General features: G+C 41.5%; 1 protein-coding gene across 3 annotated transcripts in view; it reads left to right on the top strand.

Moving 5' to 3' along the window:
* SMG6 (SMG6 nonsense mediated mRNA decay factor) overlaps positions 1-24,513 on the top strand; it is a 317,581-nt gene that overhangs the window by 195,958 nt on the left and 97,110 nt on the right. For all 3 annotated transcript variants that reach the window (XM_033921220.1, XM_033921221.1, XM_033921222.1), the window contains one exon: positions 6,275-6,476. In XM_033921220.1, the coding sequence (XP_033777111.1) occupies positions 6,275-6,476 (202 nt within the window). The remainder of the gene's footprint in view (positions 1-6,274; positions 6,477-24,513) is intronic.

Genomic DNA, 24,513 nt, shown 5'->3' with positions numbered 1-24,513 from the left:
TACAGGGGCATAATTGAAAGAACGTCTAAGTCCGTTTTCGTCCAAGTTGTAAGTCGTCCAAAGTAAAAAACAGCTTAGGACACATTTTCGAAAAATATGTCCAAATTATTTTCCATTTCCAAAATCGTCTAACTATACATCCTGCCGATCTGATTGTCCAAGCTGATAAATCGTCCATCTTTATATCATATTTTCATCCAACTTTTCGTCCAAGGCAAAAATGCCTAGAAACAGACCTTTTGAACGTGGGAGGGGTCTACAAAGTAATGGACTGGACAACCAGACATGGCACCTAAATAGTGGGGTACCTTACAGAGCACTGCTGTGAACATCATAAAAAGGGTGCCGTGTCTTCATCTCACTACAGCTCCCTTATAGGTCATGGTAAGCCCCCCAAACCACCTCCAGAATCTCCTAGACCCACCTATCTACCACCCCAATATCCCTTATGGCTGCAGAAGCCACTTATAGGGCAGTACAAAAGGGTTTTGGGTTTTTTTACGGGAGTGCACATGTTTAACCAACAATGCAGTGATTACAGTGGCTTATGGGCATGGGTCTTCCTTTCCATGGGTCCCTAACCCACCCCCAAGATGACTTAAGCCGCCTCTGTGCAGGTCGACTAGGCTTTCCTATGCCAGGCTGCCAGGTGATGATTGTCAGGAGGCTGAATTTTAAAGGTGTGATTACGATTTTTATGGGGTTGGGGGGATCGGTGATCACTGGGGTAGTGTGTGGAGGTCTGTAGTTAGTGTCTGCAGTGCTTATCTGGTGACTTTAGGTGGGTTTTTGTGACTTAGACCATGTTTTAAATGGTCTAAGTCACAATGTCCAAGTTCCGTCTATGCTGTGCTGTATAACTTTCGGTTATACATGCAATACGACTAAGTCTAAGCCTGCCCACGTCCCGCCCAAATCCCGCCCTCGACACTCCTCCTGAAATGCCCTGTTTAGCTATGGTCGTTCAGCGGCACTGTGAAGGCCTAGGTCGTTTTTAATACGTCCAAAACCCAGTTTTATTATCGGAACTTGGACGTTTTTGACTGATGATCGTCCAAGTGCCGACTTAGGCCGGTTTTTGGATGTTTTTCTCTTTCGATTATGAGCCTCATATTCTTTAAATCTGATAATCTATTGTAGCCTTGTTGCCATAGCAGCCAATTTTTCAAAATGATTGGGAGTGCTAAATCATAATAGAAATTACCTTTTCTTGATACTTGTGTTTGATCAATATTGTAGATGCTCAAGCACCCACAGAGCTGGCTCCTATGTTCATTGCAGTGGTAAAATCAAGTAAAGTTACTGAAGACTAATTTCCCTGATCAAGCTCCTGTTACATTGTCTAACATTCCTAAAAAAGCAGTATCTATATTATGTTCCCTATGAAATCCTGGTTCACAAGTTATCAAGAAAGTAATCTTGTAATTCTCAAGTCACCTTTCCTAAAAATGGGAAGTTTGAGACGGACATAGTGTTTTAGCGTAAGTGGATCTAGTGGTGGCTTTTTTTCAGGATTACTCTAACAACTTTAGTTTTTTAAAGCATGAGGCATTACTCCCTGAAAGAGTCATTAATTTGGGCCCCAGTAGCCTTTCTGAGGAGCTTTATACAAGCTGTGATGAAATAAGATTAAATACCTCTTTTGATGTGCTCTGGCACACTAACTGGCTGTTTTGGGTTTATCTTGGGTATCATTCTTGTTTGGTAAATTGCTAATTCTCCACCTCCAAAAATGGTATTTGGACCTTGAATTTCAGTACTCCGAGGCATGATTTTGCAGAATGTTTTGAATTAAAGTGTAGTTGCCATACTGTTGATCATTTTTCCAGTGTGTTAAAGTCTTCTTTTATATTTACCCCATGTGGCATATCTACTCTTACAAACTTTTTTTTTTTTCCTTCCTGCACCCTTTAATATTTTCCCGAGAAATCTAGGGGTCCTTTTACTAAGGCGTGCTAGCCGTTTTAGCGTGTGCTAAACGCATGCTTTCCAGATGGTTTAATGTATATTTTTCTCTCAGGATAGGTTCTCGTGAGCATGAACTTTATAATATCTATTGGAAGCGGCAAAGACCTTCAGAAAATTTAAAATGCAATTCTTGTCTTGTATAAGTTCCATTTGTAACAAGGACATTTGGACTGTCTAGTCTCCTGAACCTAGTCTTCATGGGAATCATTTTATAAAGGATTATTAGCATGTAAAATAAATTATCCCATATGTAAAAGTATGTATGGTAACAAGAAGGTTTAAATTTTGATCCAAAAGGAGGTTTGTTTGGGTGAGGAGTTGAGAAAATACTGGTATAAATATACTGACTGTATTTTAGCCTTGACAGTATAATTACAATGAGCGGGTCAGTAGAGTGACAGTATAATTACAATTATACTTAAGAGGTCAGAAGACCTAAGAGGGTGGGTAAATAGTGTGGGCAGACTTGATGGGCTATATGGCCCTTATCTGCCGTCATTTTTCTATGTTTCTATGATTATTGCAGCTTTAGTCATGCTGTTTTCTTAAATTAAAAAAAACCCAACAGTTGTGCCTATCTACCTTTATGAAGCTGCTGCTTTATTTATTTTCCTTTTTGATATAGAAAAGCATTATATCAAATTTATTAAATACTATTAATCATTTCTATAGTGGTACTAGATGTACACAGCATTGTAGATTATTATATGTAGGTACTTTCTCTGTCCCTAGAGGGCATACAATCTGTTCCTGGGGCAATGGAAGGCTAAGGGTCACAAGGAGCTACAGTGGGAATTGAACTCAGTTCCCCAGGATCTTAGTCCACTGCTCTAATCATTAGGCTACTCCGCCCTTCAAATAAATAAAAGAAATTGGCTAGAAGGTGCTTACTTTGAGGTTTGCAACCTAAGCAATCTGTTATAAAATTCCCTTCCATAGCAATATGAGAAGTAATAATCACCAAAGATGAAATTGATTTTCCCAAGAAAGCCAACATGATTGTATAGCTTTAAGGATAATGGTGACGGGTTTTACAGAGGGTATTAGTCCTGCCAGGTCCAAAATGGCAGCAGAGGCAAATAGAAATACTGAGAACTACCCCCAAATGTCATCAGGTTTAGGGTCTGCCATCAAAACCACCACCACAGAACTTTACTCCTGATTTCAGCAAGTCCTGGGGATCCACTCTTTCTATTTTGACAAAGTTCCTCATGAAAGACTCCTAAGAAAATTAAAGAGTCATGGGATAGGAGGCAATGTTATGTTGTGGATTAGGAACTGGTTATTGGACAGAAAACAGTGGGTAGAGTTAAATGGCCATTTTCTCAATGGAGGGTGGTGAATAGTGGAGTGCCGCAGGGATCTGTACTGGGAATGGTGCTATTTAATAGGTTTATAAATGATCTGAAAATTAGAACAACAAATAGGTGACTAAATTTGTGGATGATACAAAACTATTCAAAGTTGTCAAAGCACATGAGGACTGTGAAAAATCTTAGGCAGATCTTAGGAAATTGGAAGTCTGGGCATCCTAATGGAAGAAAAAAATTTAATGTGACCAAATGCAAAGTATTGCATATTGGGAAGAACAATCCAAATCATAGTTAACAATGCTAGGGAATACCTTAGCAGTCAGCACCCAAGAAAAAGATCTGGGTATCATTGTAGACACTGCGCTGAAATCTTCTGTCCAATCTGTGGCTTCGGCAACAAAGTAAACAGGATGCTAAGAATTATTAGGAAAGGAATTGTAAATAAAACCAACAATATTATAATGCCTCTCTATTACTTCATGATGCCTTCTCATCTTGAATATACACAGTTCTGGTCGTTGTATCTCAAAAAAGATATAGCGGAATTAGAATAGATTCAAAGAAGAATGACCAGAATGATAAAGGGATGGAACTCCTCTCGTATGAGAAAAGACTAAAGAGTTTGGGGCTCTTCAGCTTGGAAAAGAAATGGCTGAGGGGGAATATGATTGAGATCTACAAAATCCTGACTAGTGTAGAACGGGTAAGAGTGAAATGATTTTTCATCCTTTCAAAAAATACAAAAACCAGGGGACACTCAATAAAATTACATGGAATACTTTTTAAAACAAATAGAAGGAAATATTTTTTTTAACTCAAAGAATAGTTAAGCTCTGGAACTCATTGCAGTGGTTAGCGTAGCTGGGTTTGAGAAAAGTTTGGACAAGTTCCTGGAGGAAAAGTCCATAGTCTGCTATTGAGGAAGTTACTATTTGCCCTTGATCGGTAGCATGGTGTATTGCTACTATTTGGGTTTCTGCCAGGTACTGTGACCTGGATTGGCCACTGTTGAAAACAGGGCTAGGTGGACCATTGGTCTGACCGAGTATGACTCTTCTCATGTTTTTGTTCTTGCAATTGCTGCTCTTGTCTCATGAGATGTGCAATTGCTTCTTCCCTCTTGGGTGCTGCACTTCTTTCATATGAGGCATCCACCATCATTCCACAGTCTTGTAAAGAGACTCCAAAGAGAAGGTCTGTTCAGCTAGTCTTACATGCTTCTCCCAGCATTCAGGCACCTCTGGATTCTCACCTACACTGGGACTATCAATGAAAAAGTAAGACACTTTTATTAAAGCCTACTATCAGTCAGCTGGTTTAAGAGAATCCAAGTTTTACTCCATTTCTTTCTCTTTCAGGTTTCCCTGTTGGCAAAAATAAAAAGAAACAAACAGTTGGTTGTACTCATCTCTTGGAGTACCTAAAGCACAGCCTCTCTCTTGTTTTCTATATTGAATCATCCCAAGAATTGACTTGTGTGAAAGATTTAAAAACCACACGGAACCCTCTGAATTTTAACCATGTTTTGTGGAGTAAATAAACTTCCTGAAACTTCCTTTTTGTCTTTTTTGTGTATCTTGATTACATTGTAATCTCCATGGAGCTGGGATTATTTATTATGGCACTCATTTTCAAATCATAAGAGCATTTCCAAAGGCCAAATGGCCATCTTTGTGCTTGAAACATCCAAATCCTGATTTTGAAATGGTAGAATAAGGACATCTAACACTGCAGCAAGAGAGCGTGTTGTGGGCATGTTCTGGGTGGGACTAGGGAGGGCCTGAAATCTGGACATCCAACATTGATTGCTGAAAGGGAAGAAACATCCATATCTGAAAAGGATTTCCTTATTTACACCTGTTTCAGGAATGTCCAGGTTACAGAAAGGTGCACTGATTGAGTATATGTACACTGGAGGGATTAAGGCCTAATGCCATCTTAATCCCCCAGTGGTTGCTATCCCCCTCCCTCGCCAGGCCCAGAAAAATACCTACTGTACCTATGACATCTGCAAGCCTGAAAGCTATTGAAGTGGTGTACATTCAGCTATAGTCAATATTTTTCTGTTTCTGGAGAGCTCACAATTACAAAAAGAAAGAGTTAGTGGGATTTGAACCTGGGACCCTTGGTTTACAATCCACTGCACTAACTTCTAGACTGCTGTGCATGATCATTTTCTCAGAATGCTGCTTATACAGGTGTTCATGTATCTTGTTTTCGCCTGCTTAAATGTGGACATTTCAGTTTGTAAAATGGATGTTTGTGGTGGACTTTTCTAGCATATGGACGTCCATCTCACATATTTTTGAACAGGTGTTTAAAAATACACCTGAGATGGACATTCTGGACTTCCTTTCAAAAATACCTCTCCACATGTATCAGTTCACCTTCAGATCAGTGAGCCTGCTCTTGTATAGCGTTAACTCTCATGTGCTTCTGCCTCCCATGCCTAATGTTAGTATACCTTCTAGCACTATAGAAATAATAAATAGTAGCAAGTGTAGTGATAGATACTAGAGATGACAGTCTAGCAAGATCGTATGGTCTAGTTAAGATCAAGAAGGAACATTTTTCAATGCTGTGAAAAAGTCTAGCTTTCAGCTTAAGTGTAATATGCAAATTAACCATTTATTGAAACAAATAATTTTTGATGAATATACATTATGGATATCCTGGAAACCAGAGCTCAGTGTGGCCCTCAATACCTGCAAGTGAGTATCTTAGGGCTTATTTTCCTAAAGAGCTTGGGGTGTCAATGAAATTACTAACAAACTTATTGCAAGTATTGTTTGCTATTTGTTCTTGATCCATCCTTCCCTCCACCCCCATTCCAGATCCTTTCCTAACCCTGATCCTTCTCTCCATTCCCCCATTCCTGATCTCTCTACGCTCCAACCACCCTCACCCATTCCTGATACTTTCTTCCCTTCTATCCCTGTTTGTGATCTTCCCTTCCCTTTATTACTGGTCTCTTATGTCTCCTCTTCTCCCAGGGCCTCCGTAGATGTGTGGGTGACACTGGCAGAGTTCTGTAATGTTCTCACTACAGTGAATCAGTTGGAGGTGCCCCTGTACAAGGACCTTGATGATGACCTCACCCTCCTTGTCTTGGAAGAGGACCGGCTATTGTCCGGATTCATCCCCCTTCTGGCCACCCCCCAAGACCCCTGTTACATGGAGAAAACCTCGGACAAGGTCAGCAACAGGGCATCCCTTCTTCTTTCCAGCTTCTCTTATTCTTTTCTTTTTTTTTTTAGTATATTCTTGGGAAGTTTTCTGTGCAAACGGAACACGATTAAGTCATTGAGAAGGGTGTTAAGGGAAAATATCGACCTTTTAACCGCTCACATCCAGCTCTGTGTCATGAAAAAACCTTCTGGACTTCCTTTGGTGTGTGTGTGCTTGCTGGCACGCTGTATATACCATCATTTCCTCACTTGTTTAAATAGTGCAGCTTGTGTTGGCAGCATCTCACATTGCTCCAAATGGTTTGCATCATGCATAAAGCCCCCCCCCTCCCCCACCCCAGGACGCAGGCCAGTGCCTTCCCCAGTTTTAAGAGGAAAGTGATAAATAGGCAACTAGAGAGCAGCAGACACCATATGTGAACTTTAAGAAGAAAAAAAAAGGCTTTTAGGAAAAGCAGGCGTCCCTTCCCCCTACTGCAGTATCACATCAGCCTTCCTTTCAGTTGGCATTTTAGATGAATGAATAGGAGCATTTGAACCTGGTGTTTGCCCTCTTGAAGCCAGATTCTCTCACTTTTTCTTCTACAAAATATAATTTTCAACTGTGTATGCACCCTATCTCCCTAAGCCCAGGAATGTGAACCTCTGAGTTGGGCTTTATTGAGTGGGAGCATTTATATCTTTACACCCTACTGATATCAGTGGTTGTTTTGGGAGAAGGGGGTTGGGTTGGGGGTAAAGGGACAAGGGACGGGAGATGTACTTTAAACCTATAAATCTTATTTTCCATTTTGTTGATGGCTGTCTTCCAGCACGCTTGTGTGTTAGAGGGATCCTGGTTATATATAAATGTACTGCAGTCCCAAAATTTCAGGATGCTGTGATACTAAATCGTTATGATGCTATTGGAAAAGGTGGTATAGCAAATCATGTAGTAAATATAAACCTACATCTAGTATGGTTGAAAACTGATTGCCAGTGGCAAGCATAGGAACATCCCTGGTTGTGAGTTTCATCAGTAGATAGCATTGAGCATCAAGCTTCTGAACTGGTATAACAAAATGTACTGGTCTGCATGATTTAATCATTATCACCAGTGATGACCCATATGGACATTTAAAGGAATCAGGCTTCCAGTCATCCAATTATTCCAATCACTTTGTTCTTTTCACGTGTGCATTATACATTTTTACACATCTCCCTCGTTATTCACGGGGGATAGGGGCAGAGACGGACCGCGAATGGCGAAAAAACGCGAATATCCGGCTCTGACCCACCCCACCTTCCCCCCCGGCATCCTGGCCTTACCTGGTGGTCTAGCGGGCTTTCGGGGCAGGAGCGATCTTCCTACGCTTCTGCCCCCTGCAGATCGCCAATAGGAAATGGCTGCCGTGAGTTCCCGTAGTCTCTCGAGACTATGACGGGAACTCCCCACAGCCATTTCCTTTTGGCGATCTCCACAGGGCAGGAGTGTAGGAAGATTGCTCCTGCCCCGAACGCCCACTAGACCACCAGGTAAGGCTGGGATGCTGGGGGGAAAGCAAAAATATGGGGGGAGTTCTCCCCCCCAAAAAAATAATGATTATGTGAAATCACGAGTGTGGAAACCACAAATGGGGAGGGGGAAGTGTATTGTAGTTTCCCCATTTTAGAGGAATACTTTTTAAACATCAGCTTAATTCTTCTTTTACATTTTTTGCAATTGTTATTTGGAATGATTTATTATACAAATAAGGACAGAAGTTAGTTATTGGAAATTTCATAGAATGTTGAAAAACATTTTTATATTTAGATTGTAAAGTTAGTACTTTTAGTTAAAGAATTGTAAGGATATCTTTTTATCCAAGGAATTGTATTTTCCCATAGAACTTTATGGCTTCTTTTTTTTTTGTTGTTGTTCAATCATTTTTATTGATATTTGCATATTTATAACAAACAACCAGTAATTGACCAGTAAGCTAACAGTTGTATAATAAGCAGTGTTACATAGTGTCAATCACTACAACTTAATATAACTTAAGTAGGAAACATCCTACACATCTCCCTCGTTATTCGCGGGGGATAGGGGCAGAGCCGAAATACCGCGAATATCCAGCTCTGACCCACCCCCGCCTTCCTCCGGCATCCCGGCCTTACCTTATGGTCTAGCGGGCTTTCGGGGCAGGAGCGATCTTCTACGCTCCTGCCCTGTGCAAATCGCCAATAAGAAATGACTGCCGTGAGTTCCCGTAGTCTCTCGAGACTATGATGGGAACTCCCCACAGCCATTTCCTATTGGCGATCTACACGGGGCAGGAGCGTAGGAAGATCGCTCCTGCCCCGAAAGCCCACTAGACCACCAGGTAAGGCTGGGATGCCGGGGGGAAGGCAAAAATATAGTTGTTTTTTTTTTCCCCCTCCCCCCAAAAATCACGATTATGTGAAATCGCGAGTGCGGAAACCGCGAATGGGGAGGTGGAATTGTACTATAAATTTAACCAAAAGAGGAACTGGAAAGACATGTAAAATAAAATAAATGAGAAAATGAGAATAGCGTTCTCATGTTACATCACAAATTGTTAACATATACAGAAATTCTAAAGGGCGATCTTTACTTATATTTTCATGTAGATCATAGGTTAATGTAACATATTACATCAAGCTGATTTACAGGAATCTGCAGAAGTACATAGCATTTTAGTTTAAGATAGCAATGATGCCCACATTCTTTCAAATCTGGTAAGTGAACCGTTTCGTTCATATTTAGCATAAAGGCAAACTGTTTCACCATTCATTATGAGAGACATTAGTGAAATCTTTCCAGTTTGCAAAAATAATGCGCAAAGCCACCAACATTAATAATTGGACCAGTGGCACATTCTCTGGAAGTAGTGATGTATGTGATGCCGTTAAACTAACGAGTAATAGTGAGTAAGATAATGGAATGAAAATATCCAGTAAGGAATGTATGTGGTTTCATACATTCGTCCAATAAAGTTTTAATAAAGGACATTCATAAAGCATGTGTTTCAATGTACCTTGTGACGGTTTACAGGACCAACGTAAATCATTGTGGTGATCTTTCTGTATTTTTGCAAGCTTACTAGGAGTCCAGTAGACTCTATGTACCAGAAAGAAAAAAGTTTGGTATAGCGCAGCAAAACTAGTGATTTTATATATCAATGACCGCATGTTTCTCCACAAAGGAGCTAATATGTATCTAATGGGATGCCCATATCCTCTTGCCATTTGTTCATCACATTAGATAGAGGAGAGTTTTTTTAGTGGCTTCTTTTTGATGTAAATCACCTTGAATTAAATGGTATTAGAGCAGCGGTCTCAAACATGTGGCCCACGGGCCGCATGTAGCTCTCCAGATTTTATTTGCGGCCCGTGGTCTGGACTGGATCATTATCTTCCTTTTGGAGCAGCAGCGTGTCTGGCCAGCTCGTTCCGTTCAAAGCTGCGGGTTGGCGGCTCCTTGCGCTATCCACGGAAGAGCGGGCCAGACACGCTGCTGCTCCAGTGGCGTATGAAGGGGGGGCGGTCCACTGTTCTCCCTAGAGTGCGTCTCGTCTAGAGCAGTGGTGCCCAACCTGCTTCCCTTCCCTTCTCAGGCCGGCACCGTGTTCTTTGATCTCCCTGCTTTTCTTCGGGGCCGACCAACTCTCGCCGCCCGACGTCAATTCTGACGCTGAGAGGACGTTCTGGCTAGCCAATCGCTGCCTGGCTGCCCGGAACGTCCTTTCCAACGTTAGAATTGAGTTCGGGCGGCGAGAGTTGGTTGGCCCCGTGGAGAAGAGAAGGAGGGAGATCTCGGCCTGTTCCCGATGGCAGCAGCAGCCAATTCCCCGGCGGCGGTGGCAGGAGGGCAGGAAGGAAGAAAGAAAGTAGGGGGGGACAGGGAGCCAGAAACAAAGCAAAAAATGGGACAAGGAATCAGAGAAAGACAGACATAGAGAAAGAAAGAAAAAGTTGGGGGAGGGAATGAGGTCTGGAGGAGAGGAAGCATACAGGAGGCTGAAAGAAGGGAAGAAATATTGGATGCACAGTCAGAAGAATAAAGTGCAACCTGAGACTGATGAAATTACCAAACAAAGGTAGGAAAATGATTTTATTTTCAATTTAGTAATTGAAATGTGCCAGTTTTGAGAAAGAAAAGATATTAAACTTTAAATGTGAGTGCTGCAGAAAAAATAGAGTACTTGGAGGGCTGCAGAAAAAATAGTTAAAATGTCTTATTAAAGAAATGACAATTTTGCATGAGGTAAACTCTTTATAGTTTATATATCTTTCCTTTTAACTGTTAAAGGAAAGTTTTATAAACTATAAAGAGTTTAACCTCATGCAAAATTGTCATTTCTTTAATAAGACATTAACTATTTTTTCTGCGGCCCTCCAAGTACCTACAAATCCAAAATGTGGCCCCGCAAAGGGTTTGAGTTTGAGACCACTGTATTAGAGTGATTTAGAAATTTTAGATTAGATTAGTTTTGATTCAGCAGGGCACTTTTGTAAGGTACAAAGCATCTTTTCCTCAGCCTGTTCACTTGCACTGAAGTAGTATGGCCAGGCATCAGCTGAGGTTTTCTGTAGGTCACCTCTTGAACTGAAGTCAATTGTGTTTTAATAATTTAAATGAGTACCTAAAGATCTTAGGAGTGGAAAGTCTGGTAATTTACAACAAATGTGTAAAGTTTGAGGACTTTGCTCACTTGGCATTGTGGAATATGGAGTGGCCAGAGAAAAGGGAATACCAAGATGCATATGGATAATTATTAAATGGACCATAAAGGAAGTGATTGCAAGACTGATCATTGATAAGAGATCACCTGGACTATTGTATTTGGAATAATCTTCCTGATCATCTGCATTTCATGATGGATTATATATGTTTTCAGGAAAACTGAAAACCTTTTTATGTCAGAGATTTCTTAATAGTAAAAATTTAGAATCATTCTTGTTTTGAGCATATTTAGTAATTAGTAGGGAATTTTATGTATTGATAGTCCCGGTATTTTACCCGTTTCTTTTAATTGTTGTTCGCAGTGGACTTATGGTATCTAGTGGAATGTAAGTGGATATATTGTTAGTTTTGGAGGCTATACCCTCAAAATTATGCAAACAGAGCAGCAGTAATCCAGAGAAGTGCTGTTAAAGTTGTACAGTTTCTGCATCAGAAAAGCCCCATGAGACAAAACTTAAGAACCAAAACAGTTATACTCAAGAAAAGCTAAGAGTAAGGTGGGATATTGCAGAAACATTAAATTACACAAAAATGCACAAAAGCAAACATTTTCAGTGAAATGGCAATTCTAGAACAAAAGGTCTTGGTGTATGGCTCAAAGGGGATAAATCTAGGAGTTAACATAAGCAGATAAACTTTTACATAAAGGGTGATGTATGCATGGAGTGGGCTCCCAATGGAGGCGGTGGAGGCAAAAAATGATAACATCATTCAAGAAAGCACAGAGTTTCTAGGTTTGAAAACATAAAGGGAAGCTGGAAATCAAATGAGCTCTTAAGACATTGCATCAGAAAGTATATGGATCTTATGGTCTTTATCTACATGTTTCTGTATTAGCATTGGTTAATGCACATTGAGATATAAGTGCATCTGGCTGCTGAACTTACAAACCTTATGCATTTTGCTATCTCTGGTCTTGTTTTTCCTGTATAAATGTTCTTTCTGTCTGAGGGGTAGTATAGGGATTGTTAATGCCATTTATCCTTCTGTATGAGGGAGGGGGGTTCCTGAAACCTGAGCCCCCACTTCCACTCTTATGTTTGTCAAAGTCTGTCTTTTTGTTAATAAAACCTGAAGCTGCTGGCAGGCAGTCTGGGGCTGACTGGGGTCCCAGAGACTGCCCTGCACAAAATGTGCTTTTTGCATCTTCAGGTTTTTTGGCTGTTGGATGAGGTAAGCTTAGGGAGAAAAGTATTCCTTCCCCAGATAACAAACCATTCCACGTGTGCACAGGGTCACGAGTGCAAGGATTAGAAACAGACGTAGCATGATTTATACCTCTCCTTCTAGTGCCAGACGCTCAGGCTGCTTCCGTTCAAGAGAAATAAACTCATTCACTTCAGGTTGTAATATTAGCACTAATGTGTACAAAGCTGCTCCTCATTTGAATAAGTGGCTATTTGTTTTTGAAGTGACGTGCTATCTGCAATTTTGATATTCCAATCAAAACTTATATTCCACCTTTCCAAGGGGAATGCCCTGTTTAAGTCGAATCAAAATAATTTAATGCTGCTGTATAAGTCTTTGATTAGGCCCCATTTGGAATACTGTGTGCACTTTTGGAGACCATACCTTCAAAAAGATATAAATAGAATAGTCAGTCCAGAGGGCTGCAACAAAGTTGGTTAGCGGCCTTTGTCATAAATCGTATGAGGATAGACTTAAAGAATATAATATGTATACTAATCTAGAGGAAAGATGGAGAGAGGGGATATGATAGGGATATTTAAATCTCTCTCCATGGCGTTAATATACAGGAGGTGAGTCTTTTTCAAATTAAGGAAAATTCCGGAAGGAGTTGGGCGTAGGATGAAGTTAAGCGGCGATAGGCTCAGGAGGAATGTAACAAAATACTTCTTTACAGAAAGGATGGTAGATGTCTGGAATGGTCTCCCGGTGCATGTGGTGGAGATGAAGACGGTATCTGAATTCAAGGTAGCATTGGACAGGCATGTGGGATCTCTTAGAAGAGAAAGATAATAAGAACATAAGAAATGCCTGCACCGGATCAGACCTGGGGTCCATCTAGTCCGGCGATCCGCACACACGGAGGCTCAGCCAGGCAAACCCTGGTGAATACAATGGTCACTCGTATCCCTCAATGTCTTCTGCAAGAAGATGTGCGTCCAATTTTCCCTTAAATCCTAGAATGGTGGATTCCTCCACCAGCTCTTTCGGGAGAGAGTTCCAGGCGTTCACTACTCGCTGTGTGAAGCAGAACTTTCTGACGTTTGTCCTGGCCGTGTCCCCTCTCAGCTTCAGGCCATGACCTCTGGTCCGAGACTGGGTTACATTTGCCAATGTGGATGTGGAGAACGGCAGATGGAAGGGATGGTAGGGAAGGGCCATTAGGCCTTTATCTGCCGTCATGTTTCTGTGTTTCTAAATCAAAAACCCTTACTTAATCTCATAAAGGTCCAAGGTCTATACATAATAATACACAATCTGCCCAGTATTCAGGGGTATTTAGCTGGCACTAAACTGGTTAACCGCTGATACCCAGCGGGAGATAGCCAGCTATCTCCCACTGAACATCCTGATCACAAGCTATGTTGTGCCAATATTCATTGGCTAACTGGCTAAGTCTAGCAGCCATATGGACCCACCTAAAAAACAGGCCTATCTTTGGCTGCTATGATTTAGCCAGCAAATCAATGACTCTTAGCTTGGGCGGCTATGCCAATCACAGCTGAACTTAGCCCAGAAATTCAGTACCAGTAGCTGGATATGACCCAGGCATTTAATTTCCAGGTTTATTGTCAACCACTGGAGGTAGCCAGGATGCCTCCTGTGGTCTGAATATCGAGCCCAATAAATCTATAATAAAATCAAAATTCATAATATAAATGAAACATTGCAATCAATATCACCATCAAAATCCAAAAAAACCCCAGGTCCAATGTCACCATCAGTATCCAAAATCCCAGTCCACTCAAAATGTATAATTATATATTGTCAGCATAACAGAAAACTTGCAGCTGAAATGCACAGTGCTGGAACCCTACTGAAACCCAACAGGATGTGCTATTTCTTAAGAAAACCTCTTATAATATTCTGATGGGACATAGGCCCCTTTAACCCATGAACATATGATTGCTATTAACAGATCAGTGCAATCAAGCTTTATAAAAATAAATATAAAAGTATGGATGCATGGGTATACACATACATATACCCTTTTACGTTGTTTTATAAATCTAGAATGAGTAGAAAAGATCACATTTTACAAAGCCACTTGGGGCATACTGTTTCTTGAAATTCTGATACTGTGATTTCAATCCAATAAAATCCCACCCAGTATTGAACATGTGATTATGTCTAGAGGCCCATTCAGGAAGCTAAGATTGCAGGCTGTATTTGTTCTGGAATATACAGATTTGTAAATTATCTATCTTGAAAGCAGGAGGATGACTATAAGTGTGTGGATATGTTTCATAATTTAGTTCTTTAGCTCTCCAGTTTTCCTCCATTGTCTAATAATAGAATGGTCCATGATTTTACAGCTTGAGCAAGTTGATTTAGGAATATTTTTTTTCTCCTCTCTCATGCTACTGACGGCTTTGGAGCAATTCTAGAAACCCTCATTCCTGGCAGAGGTGGTAAGATGGATTTCTCTATGGGCTACTGATGGGAGTATTGGTGCTAGACCACAAGGTGAAGAGGCACAGCTCTAAATAAATCTGAAGTCTACAAAGTGAATCCATCCAGGTCTGGGTTAAGGTTCATTGATAGTACTGTTAACGGAAGCCCAGAATTACATAATAATGTAAAACAGTGCATAGGAATTAGTCCTTTCCAAAATAAGGATCTAAGTGAAAAAGAAGAAACCAGCATGAGACTTGTGTATGCTTCTGCCATATCAAAGATCAGATTAAACTATTAAGGTGGGCAGCCTACTGCCTGAATACCTGGACTGACACATTTTATCTTAGAATGGAAGGGATAGCTTCATATGAAAAGAGGTGGAAGACTCTTGGTACTCATCAGCCAGAACCTGGAAGAACATGAGCAGTGCAGATTGTCCTGTAATCACTGCTTACCACACATAGCACTGCCAAAACCACAAAGAGGTTGTGCCATGTAAAGACACACTGCATACATAACTATATATGCCCCCTATTGACACAGAAGAGAAAACTGTGAAACCCAGTCAGGAGCTGCACATCAAAAGACCAGATATGGGAGGACAGAAAGGAGGGAAGGAGAAATGTCACACTCGAGGGGAAGGGGGAGAGGGCAGAAAGTGAAAAGTTGGACTCATGGAGGGAGAGAGAGAGAGATGTTGGTTAGGAGAAGGAAGGAGGACCAGAGGAGAAGCATGCAGGAGGAAGAGAGAAAAAAATGTTAGACTAGTGGAAAGGAGGGAGAAATGTTGGACTGGGAGGGGGGCCAGAAAGGAGGAAGGGAAGGGAGATGAACTGCAGGGGGCAGAAAGGAGGAATGGAAAGAGAAATGTTACACTGGGGGGGGAGGGGAGAGAAGAGATTACTAAAAGAAGGGAGAAATATCAGAGCAGGGAAGGGAAGGAGAGGAGTCTGGTAGTACTATAGAAATAGAAATAATAATATTAGTAGTAATAGAGAGAGATGTCAGATTATGGGAAGGAGAGGAGAGATGCCAGACTAGGAAGGGGGGGAAAGGAAGGAGAGAGATGTCGGACAACTGGGCGGGGGGGGGGGGGGGGAGAGGGAAGGAGAGAGATGTCAGACCATGGAAATAGGGAGGGAAGGAGAGAGAGATAGGAAGGGAAGGTAAGATGTGGAAAAGTAGATTTTGAGAAGAAAACAGACAAATTGAAAAATTGAATGTTAACTTAATGCCAAAGATGGATGCAACTTCGTTATAGCAAATTACAGGGACTGTCTATAAACAATAGTCAGTAAAAGGCTATGTATATAATGGGAGACTGACTATATAATAAAGAAACTACCAGTGTGGAGAAAATGAATAACTCATTAGCAGTACGCTCAGAGAAATGAAACTCTGAAGAGGGGGTGAGAACCTCCTCTTGGGGTAAGAGTTTACCATCCAATCATTGCATATGTTTCATGAAAAAACACTCTCTGAACACTGGTAAAACATGTATTGATAATTAGATTTGCTTGTAAGGCTGGCGTAAATATTCAAATTTCTTATGCCACAAATCTCACTGGATTGCTAGTTTGGAACACTTATCTTGTAAGTATAGCTCTCAGGGGTCTCAACGCGGCTCCGTTTCGTTGTACAGAGTCTCAATGAGTACATCGTTCAATTAAGTGTTTCTGGGTCTTCTGAAGCAGAACACGAAACGGGGCCGCGTTGAGATCCCTGAGAGCTATACTTACAAGATAAGTGTTCCAAACTAGCAATCCAGTGAGATTTGTGGCATAAGAAATTTGAATATTTACGCCAGCCTTACAAGCAAGTCTAATTATCAATACATGTTTTACCAGTGTTCAGAGAGTGTTTTTTCATGAAACATATGCAATGATTGGATGGTAAACTCTTACCCCAAGAGGAGGTTCTCACCCCCTCTTCAGAGTTTCATTTCTCTGAGCGTACAGCTAATGAGTTATTCATTTTCTCCACATTGGTAGTTTCTTTATTATATAGTCAGTCTCCCATTATATACAAAGATGGATGCAAGGCAGAAAGTGAAGACGGAGAGAAAAACAGTCAATGGATAGGAAGGCACTGGAAACTTAGTTAAAAGCACAGAAAAATAGTCACCAGACAGCAAAGGTAGGGAAAAATGATTTTATTTTCAATTGAAATGTATCAGTTTTGAGAATTTATATCTGCTGTGCATATGAAAAATGAATGGAAAAAATTGCATTACAATTAGTAAAGGGGGCGGGATCTGGGGAAGAGCTTGGGTAGGTCTAGGGTGGAGCTTGGAAGGTCTATGGTTGGGGTTCCTCAGTTGATATTTGTTAGACTTCCCTGCTGGCACACCCTACTGGCATTTCAGGGCCTGTCTGGAGGGCCTCCGCTTACGTGGATGTCAGTGTGATGATGTCATGCATGCACATGATATCATCATGGTGACGTCCATGCACTTCTGGGTGCCTCGAGCTGTGGCCACTACCTTTAGTGTGTCCCGGCTCGAGAAAGTTTGAGAGACACTGCCCTAGGTGATCCTCTGGGGGCAGTTCAAGGTCCTACCCCTCCATAGTCCAGCATCTCCCTTTCTAGATCCCCCTTCCCTAGTATACAACCATTCCCTTTCCTTACCCCCTCCTGAGAGGTCCAGCCTCTCTCTTCCTGTATTCTCACACATCTATTCTTTCTCCTTTTCTATCTTCTATGCTCTGTTCTCACCTTCTCTACTTTCAGCCTTTCCCCTTTCCTCACCTCTCCCCAGGTGTATCCAGCCTCTCCCCTCCCTACCCCTTTCCCTTTCCTAAGTGTGTCCAGCTAAGCTGGCTTAAAGCATGGACAAACTAGGCATATGCCTAGGACCCAAACATTTATGGCTGCCCTTGCAAATAATTTAGGAGGCTATGATTGCAAGCTGTATTTTTTTTCTGGAATCTACAGATTTCTAAATTATCTGTCTTGAAGGCAGGAAGATGGCTACAAGTGTGTAGATATATTTCATAATTTAGTTCTTTAGCTCTCCAATGCTCCTCCATCCAGTGCAGAGGCCATGGTAAGATCCATCCAGAGGGAAGGCTTGTCTAGTTACAGAAGGGAGGGGCTGTATTGTGATAAGTTTCTGTGTAGTGCAAGTGCTGATTGGGGGGAGGGAGGCTAGCCTTTGTATGAGCTAGAGAATGGCATGGGAACAAAGTTTGTCCCCCATCCCTGCCCCTTCCCTATGGGCTCTGTCTCCATCCCTACAGTCTCCGTCCCCGTGGACTCTGTCCTCATTTGCACAAGACTCGAACACTTATGATTTTATATTTAAATATTTTTATTAAAGTATAAAAAGGGACAATATTTTGTACAACTTTTTTTATAAATCACAAAAAGAGCCTTCCATTTCAATCTGATTTTGTACAACCTTCCCAAAGATTCAATCACTTATACTTTTACATCATCTGGTAAGATAATTAGATTGTCTTTCAGAGATGGGTGTAGAAGAGAACCTAAACTGTAGTGGATGAACAGTAAAAAAAAAAAAAAAAAAAGTATTAAATGTTAGAAATGTTCCTTGATGCCAACTATGATGGATGAATCTGTTGCAGTAACAGTAAGATTCTTGAGCAGCTGGGCACAAGATGGAAGGACATTGCGGATGGTAGGAGTCTGATCAGCAGACAAGACTCTGGTTGCTTTATCAAAGGCAGACAAGATACAAATGATGTTATTTAACAATAGTTCATTTAAATCCAAAAGCAGCTTCTGCAGTTTTTTATAATCATTGAATTCAGTTATCAATTGTCTAAGGTGTGTTAAGTTTTTACATATCAATACTAGTCTCAAGTTTTTAGAGAATGGCGTGGGGACAAAATTTATCCCCGTCAGCTCGGTCATCGTTCCCGTGGGCTCTGTCCCTGTCCTGCAGTTAACCACAGGTACCTGTTCCCATGTCATTCTCTACTATGAGGCCAGTGAAACCAATGAGTATCATGGATGGGGAGAGGGGGATTGCTGAAAAACGGTAGGATTATAAGAGTAATGGGGAAAATATGATGGGGCTGGCAACCAGTAAGAATTTTTCATGGGCTAACTGAATGAGCACATGAGCAGCACAGAACCAGAAGAGAAAAAGTGTGTGTGTTATCTTGTCTGAAAAGTGGTGTGTGTATCTGTATCATTTTCTTTACTTCTTCCTTTTGTGAAGCTTTTCTCATATTTAAAGCCTATAAATTTCACTCCTTGGGGCAATCTACCCTTGACATCTCTGGTTTGTTCCAGAGGCATTGGAGGGTGAAAATGACTTGCTCAACCCCATGATCACAGCCTGCAACTTGAGAACCAAGTTATCTAGGTCAGAAAGGAGACTTTTGGCCAGTCCTGATTTTGAACTAGCATCCCAATTCAGTGTTGTTATTAGTATGTGTTCTTTGTAGTCTTTTTTTTCTACCCATTGAAATCAGTGTTGCAGGTCCCATACTGCAATGGGATAGGGTTGTCAGATATCTAGAACTGTCCTTAAATCTCCTTCCTGGAACTGGGCAATTTTGTACCCACTCCATTCAAAGCATGTGTTTGCCTAGGCCCCAGGCTCACTCACAAACTATTACTGCTGCCAGGTCTACAGCTAGACTCTGCATTTTTGTCTTGCTACTAATGGAGAGATGAAATGTGGGGAGAAGATCGTGATTGAAATGATGGGGGGTAAAGGCTAGGAAATATTAATACGACTTAGATGGAGTGGGAGAGAAACTAAATCAATGGGAGTCCATGGTAGGGGAGCTCCACAAATGGATGTTTGCATAGGGCTCTCTTTAGTGTTATTTTGGGCCCTAGTCCAGCTTCAACATTTCCCTATACTACCAAGTATTCAGCATTGCCCCTTCCATAGGATGCCCTTCCCCTTGTTCCATTCTACTGGTGGGTACTATCACTACTGCTATTGCTGCTGCCCTCCTCCAGGCCAGCCTTTAAACAAAGCAATAATGGCCAGCATGGAGACTTGAGCCAGATGCATGTGCTCAAGGCTTGCTACGTCCCACCCCCCTTCCTTAACATCTGTTTATGTTGTATATTGCGAGATCAGTATACAAGAAATGGTAGCCATTGAGTTTTGAACATACTCATGATATCAGTACAGACAGGGTGAAGTTGCTGCAGTTCTTCTGTTACCTCATGTTAAGTGTGATGTACGTCACTACGTAAGGAAGGCTGTGCACCCCTTTAGAAAATGCTGCTGATGGCAGACTTTTAAAGACCTGTAGATTTTCTTTTGGAAAGTCACGTAGGGCTGAGAAGATGCTGATTGGCCATCCCTACCATACTTAATCCAACACCCGTCCTCCATGTGTTTACCAAGCCTTGTAATAATTTGTAAAAGCCAATAAAATTAATAAAGCATATCTGGCATCATAGGTATCTGTGACCTAGCTAGACAGTATCATACCACCATCAGTGACCCAGTTCATTTCTGGATAACTGTAGCCTGATGCCACCAGTCAACTACCTTATGATGTGCTATATCATGAGGTCATATTTTCTTTAGATGCCCTTTACTTTGTCCACATCTCCTCTTGGGGGAATGAAGGGTGAATTGTCTTTAAGTCTGTTTAGTTTAATGTCTAGCAAACTGCTATAGACTCATAGTTCTCAATTGAGGTTACAGAAATAAGGCTGTTCTCCTTTCCTGTGGACTTCCTTTGTCACTAGCAGTTGCAATCAGCATGTGGCCCATCAGCTAGTGTTCTTAGGCCTCCACCCCTCCTGAGACATTGGGTCATGTGCTAACTGCTGCTTCTGTTTCCTCTGTGCTTTGGATAAGTTGGAGGAGGCAAATGTTTGGGGGTTTTTTTTAGGGGGAGAGATTATAGGGGCCGTCTTATTTTTTTTTATCATCAACTGGGGTTACATAAGTGTTTACCTATTAAAACAGGTCTTAGAAGTTTGGTTTTCACTGCTTATAAGAACATAAGAAGTTGCCTCCGCTGGATCAGACCAGAGGTCCATCGCGCCCAGCAGTCCGCTCCCGTGGCGGCCCATCAGCTTTTTCTTTACTTCTTTCCTGCTAGGGATCCTCTGTGCCTATTCCAATGTTCCATACTTTCTTGAATTCTGTTCTAATTTTGCTTATGTGTCTACTCTGTTTTTACTGACTTCTTATTTTGAAGCAGTATTTCTTGTGTAGAAAACTTGTCTCTTATGCTTAACATATACATTTGAGGAATCTAAACGCCTCTATTCTATCTCCAGTGTCTTCTGTTGAATGGAACTGGTCACAGAAAAGGTTGTTAGGACATACCAATAATCGCCTTCCTTTCCTCAGAATGAATTCCATTTACTGCTACTACCGTATTTTCTCGCATATAATGCGCGCGTTATATGTGGTTTTTACGTACCGCGCATACCCTTGCACGTTATACGCGTGAGCGCGTTGTACAAAATTTTTTTTACATAGTTCCCCCCCCCCCCGACGTCCCGATTCACCCCTCCCCCCCGCAGGACCGCTCGCAACCCAAGTCGGGGGGGCAAGAGGGCTTGAGCTCCCTCTTGCCCCGATCGTGTCGGGGGTGCCGCGGTTGGCTGGGGCAAGAGGGCTTGAGCTCTTGAGCGGGTGCGGGTGCGGGTGGGAATGCGTGCGAGCGGTCCTTCGGGGTGGGGGGTGCGGGTGCGTGCGAGCGGTCCTTCGGGGTGGGGGTGCGAGCGGTCCTGCGGGGGGGGGGTGAATCGGACATTGGGGGGGCATCAGGCTTTCAGGGTGGGGACAGGACTTCAAGGGGGAGAGGAGAGTCGGGGCGGGCGAAAGGAGAGTCGGGCAACATGTGCGGTATACGGGTGTGCGCGATATATAAAAATTTCTGTACATAAATTTGTGTTTTTCGCGTGCTATACCCGTGTGCGCGTTTTACACGGGTGCGTGTTATCTACGTGAAAATACGGTACTTCTCAGTCACTCAGCCAGCTTCTAATCCATCCTCCCCCCTTGGAGCCCACCTCCCAGACTGCTTATTTTATTTATGAACCTTCTATTCAAGATAGTATCAAGGTTTTACTGAAGTCAAGTAAACTACATCTACTACATGACCCTGATTGAAGTCTCTAGTAATCCAACTAGAGAAATTAATCAAGTTCATCTGACTTGATCTTCTTCTGATAAACAATATTGCCTTGGGTCCTGCAGCTCACTAGATTCAAGATACTTCAGTAGGTCTCCATTAATTTTCCCACCACTGAGGTAAGGCTAACCTATAATCACCTCTGTTATTCATTGGCCTCAGGATAAAATAAGCATTGGGCTACTGTTGCTACTAGAATAATGTGCATCTTTCTCTAGCCTACAGGATCACTCCCACTTCCAAAGGTCTATAGAATGAACCCTTAGTGAACTACTCAGAACCTTTCTGAGCTCCCTTTATACCTTAGCAAATATTCCATCTGGCCCCACAGATTTGTTCATTTTCGATCTGAGAAGGCTAAAACTGTTCTGTAAATGATGGCATATAACCCTGCCAACAATCAGTGGCCCTTCTCCATTGAACACTGAAGAAAAATATATAAGAGTTCTACATTTTCTTATCTTCCCTACTATCCTTTTTTTTCCCTCTGTTCTATAATCTCACTTCTTTCTTTCATTGATATATCAGTCCTCTCTACTGATTTTGCCTTCAGTGAGCTGGCTATTTTCAACTTTACCAGATATTCTTCCCTGTGCTCCTCTTTCCAAGATCCTTTGTGTTTTGTCAATATTAATTTGTTGCCATTTTTCAGTCACCTTTTTGGGAAAGTGTACTAGTCTTTTTTTCCTTTTCTTTTTATTTGCTTTCCTAACATGGATGTGTATTGCCCTTAATACTATTTCTTTAGCTTAACTCACTGTTTTAGTTCAAAAAGAATATTCTACCTTACTTCCTTAAAAAATGGTTCATGTTAACAAATACGGTACTCCTAAAGCCCTCTAGACCTTGACTGCATTATGAACCTATATGTGCTTCAGTTCTTATATTAACCCATACCAATCTGGTGTCACTGGTGTTCAGATAGCCACCTGGCTAAACGTTAGAATCATTTTCTCCATTTTTATACCACTGAAAGAATAAAATGTGGCACTTTCTTCTTGCAGGTCTTTGATTTCATATGCCTTTATCCCTTCCTCTATTGGGTGGTCTGAAGCTGTACCAGGGGTTGTGCAATTATTCTCTGTTTGTATGACTTCATAAAGACAGACACCAGCTGCTGAAGCTGTACAAAAAATTCACAATTTTTGCCCTTTTCCAGTTTTCTTGGAGTTTGAGGTGGGCTGGGCCTTGGAATATTCTCTGTTTCTTGCAGTCTGTTGTGTACTGTATATGTGATAGTATGCCTTTAAAATGGTTTCTGATGTATGAATTTGGGTTTCCTAACTGCCATGGTCTCTAAGCAGTTCCTTATGAGAGGCCTTGAGAGTGTGCTGTGTATTAGACCAGGGGATATTTTAGAGGGGGCAGGATAAACTGTCATGGTTTCAGAGCTCTTAGAGAAGCGAACCAAATGTGAAGTGTACGTGCAGTAAAGGTTGTTGCTTAATCCTACAAGACCTTCTTACAGCTATTTCTGCTAAAGGCTTTAGGGGAACAGCAAAACCCCTGTAGTGTAGGAGAATGACAGCTCCCGGCACTGATGGCCATTTCAGCTGCTTTCTGCCAGCTTGTCTTGGCTTTATTCCAGCGTGCTGCTATCTGGGAGCCAGGTGTACTGTGTTTCTGTTTGGTCTTGTTACAGAATGTTGCCTCCAAGATCTGCGCTTTGGCTGCAGGCAGATGCATTTAGAAAAGGGGAACTGTCCCCAGCTGGCTCAGTGGCTGCCTAAAGATCCCACTGGGCACAATTTAAAGGTGGGAAGACCTCCTCCTCCTCTGTATATGTTTGGGATCCAATGAGTCTTGATCATATACAATAGCTAATGGGGTTGGGGGATCACAGGCACTTGCCGATAATTATCCATTGTTGAGTTGCAAGTGATAAATAATAAGCCAAAAGAGGAGCATTCATATTTCCTTGCTTACCTAGCTAGTTCTTGCCTGATTTGCAAGTCTGTCTTTCTATATTTTTTTGAAAGTTTAAAGGTTTTAAAAAAATTGTAAACTGTTCAAGAATGCGAATCCAACCCTAGACTGGGGTACATATCATCAAAGGAAGGTCATGGATTATTTGTTTGACTCCAAAATGTCCAGTATTTTCTAAGCTAGAAGTTTCATACTGAAACTCTCTGAATAAACACCCTCTCCCCCCCCCCTAGACACACACACATCTACACCACATTTCTGAGAAAATGCACACACTTTCTTTTTCTTGGAGTTTCCATCAATAAAGCTCAATAATACCCACTTATAAAAAAGCATTTATTAACCTAACAACTCCTTGTTTTTCTCATAGCTTAACTGTATGTGGTGTGTGTTAAGAGTTATAATTTGAATTTGTGTGTTTTTTATCCCTAACTCTAAAACAATAGTTTTTCTTTATCTTCTTGTTAGAGCAGTCCAGGTGGGTTATGTTCCCCAACCAGCAGATTTCTGCATTATATTGTAAATGCTTTTCTGTCTTTATCTGTTTTTAAGTCCATTATTCTAATTTGTATTTTATCCGTATCCCATGTATTAGCTCACCTTGTTGTGAACCGCCTAGAACTTTTTCGGTATGGCGGTATATAAGAATATAATTATAATAATTATTATTATTATAGAAGCAAATAACACTGGCTTTCAATGGTCTCATCAGTATAAGA

Source organism: Geotrypetes seraphini, chromosome 15 (assembly GCF_902459505.1).
Source record: "Geotrypetes seraphini chromosome 15, aGeoSer1.1, whole genome shotgun sequence".
NCBI classification, from domain to species: Eukaryota; Metazoa; Chordata; class Amphibia; order Gymnophiona; family Dermophiidae; genus Geotrypetes; species Geotrypetes seraphini.
The sequence above is the reverse complement of the archived record's forward strand: the minus strand, read 5'-3'. Positions and strand labels throughout refer to the sequence as shown.